This window comes from Alligator sinensis, unplaced genomic scaffold (assembly GCF_000455745.1).
Source record: "Alligator sinensis unplaced genomic scaffold, ASM45574v1 scaffold54_1, whole genome shotgun sequence".
In the NCBI taxonomy this organism is placed as follows: domain Eukaryota; kingdom Metazoa; phylum Chordata; order Crocodylia; family Alligatoridae; genus Alligator; species Alligator sinensis.
Genome location: NW_005841962.1, coordinates 2,465,093 through 2,467,406, shown reverse-complemented (window position 1 = coordinate 2,467,406; position 2,314 = coordinate 2,465,093). Strand labels below are relative to the sequence as shown.

General features: G+C 34.8%; 1 protein-coding gene across 3 annotated transcripts in view; it reads left to right on the top strand.

The window, feature by feature from the left end:
* Window positions 1-2,314, top strand: part of LARS2 (leucyl-tRNA synthetase 2, mitochondrial) — a 113,432-nt gene that overhangs the window by 72,154 nt on the left and 38,964 nt on the right. For all 3 annotated transcript variants that reach the window (XM_006020647.3, XM_014518521.2, XM_025200288.1), the window contains one exon: window positions 1,380-1,517. In XM_006020647.3, coding sequence (XP_006020709.1) covers window positions 1,380-1,517 — 138 coding nt within the window. The remainder of the gene's footprint in view (window positions 1-1,379; window positions 1,518-2,314) is intronic.

Here is a 2,314-nt window from a genome sequence, read left to right as displayed (position 1 = left end):
TGGGGCATGTCAGGGTAAGGTCTTGTCTCCAATGCCCTCACATGGCATCAGCTAGATTCTAGTTCAGTGATTCTTAACCAGGATGATGCTAAATTCAAAGATGTTAAGGAGGGGTGCCTTGAGGCTTAAAAGGTTTGGGAACCAGTGCATTAGGTAATATCTTTTAAATAAATGTAAATGTATTTAAATAATTTAACAAATTCCAGAACATGGGCATGGATCAAGGTTTGCAACTTAAACTTTAAGGTCTTTTCCACATATATGTTTTTTAGTACGTTAAACCAGTGAAAAACCCTGTATGGGTACTTTGATTTCAATTTAATTTAAATGGGTTCCTGTGGACTTAAGTTAAACCAAACATTATCTGCATTTATACTAAAGTGAAAGTATCCATGCTGATTTGGCACTGGCTTAACTACATCGGTTTAAAATTACCGTCATGCATATAAACAAACCTTTTGTTCCATACAGTCAAATTTGAATACCCAATCTGAGCCCTCTGGACTTACGGAAATTTCATGTCTATTTTGAAACCCTGTATACAACAACAGTCATTTTGCGGGTTTTGATTAGTTCATTTAAAGATGCATAAAATTCTGACCCAGTGTTTGGTATTGTGGTCATTGCTGTATAAGGAAGCATACTTAATAAATACATTTTAAAAAATCATCAGTTTTCTTAATTAACCAAAATGATTCAGAAAGTAAATTTCTGAACTCTTGCCTTGAGGAGACAGTTATTTGCAGGAGGTTAGTAAATACACCCTGAAGATGTGAATCATTTTTTAATAAACTGGTACAGTATTTTTGAGGTTTCAGGTTATGATGCTCCAAATGAATGTTCAGAATAAGTTTTGAAATGCTATAATAAAATATCATATTGCCCTCTAATGGTTGCAACATAAACCTTAAATTTTTCTTCAGTGAAGTCAGCAGAGTAGTTTAAAATTGGAGTTGTCATATGTTTTTTGAGAGATACAGCTATATATATATACATTTCACAAGTTATCAGTTTCACACAAAAGAGATTAAGTAATGACACCATATTTAGGAAAGTGCCAATAAGCAGGCAAATAATTACATAGTATGTTTGTACATATGTAAGTGATGCATATGAAATCCAAGTAATGCACCTAAAATATATGAAAATCACATTAAAGTGATCTATTTTGCTATAGCTTTTTAACGTTCTTGAATAGATTTTGTAATTTCACATTTAAAGGCTCTTAAAAAATTGCATTAAAAGGAGCAAATAGAAAAACAAAAAAATATTTTAAAATATTCATGCAGCTCAGATTTAAACAGCTGTTTCCAATTAAAGGCTAATGAGTTATTCATTGTATGTTATATTTATAGTACCTTTTCTGTTTTGTATTTTAGGCCTTTTAATAAAGATTTGGCTGACTACTGGATGCCTGTGGATTTGTACATTGGGGGAAAGGAACATGCAGTTTTGCACTTGTACTATGCTAGATTCCTCAGCCATTTTTGCCATGATCAAAAGATGACCAAAACCAAGTAAGCATTATTAGATTTCTATGGAAACTCATTCAGGTTTCACTTGTATAACTTCATTAGCCCCCAGGGATATCAATGATACTTTTATGCAGGTCGAGTATTTCATTGTGTAAGCCTATGTTTTCCTGATTGTCAAGCTCTGATGAGTGATTGGTTTTTTGCAGCTTCTACTACTATTTTTTGTTTACATACATATGTTTCATTTGCATTTTACAATTAACTTGCTCAGGATTCATATTGGTTACATATGGCCTTAGACCCTTATCCTACAAAGACTTACATATATAATTAACTAATGCTCACAAGAGCTTGCCAGGCATTTGCTCTCTCTATCAGCATAAAGAAAACAGTTGTACTAGGACAGGGAGTTCCACAAGATCCATCAATCATCCTCAGTGAGAAGCAGCTAGCAGTAGTCCAAAAGTTCAGCTACCTAGGTTTTATAGTTACTACCAACCTCTCACTGGATGAAGAACTTAATGTTCATATCAGAAAAGCTGCGACCACCTTCAGCGAACTAACTAAAAGAACATGGAACAACTCAAAGCTTACCATCAAGACCAAAATGCTAGTGTACAAGGCTTGCGTACTCAGCACTCTCATGTATGGTGGGGAAACATGCATAGCTTACGCACCTCAAGAGAAAAGGCTAAATAGCTTTCACCTGCACGGTTTACACCGCATACATCAAATGGCAGGATAAAGTTACCAACGCAGAGGTTCTTCAAAAGGCAAATTTACCAAGAGTGACATCCCTACTCAAACACAGATGACTATGCTGGCTAGGCCATCTGAGC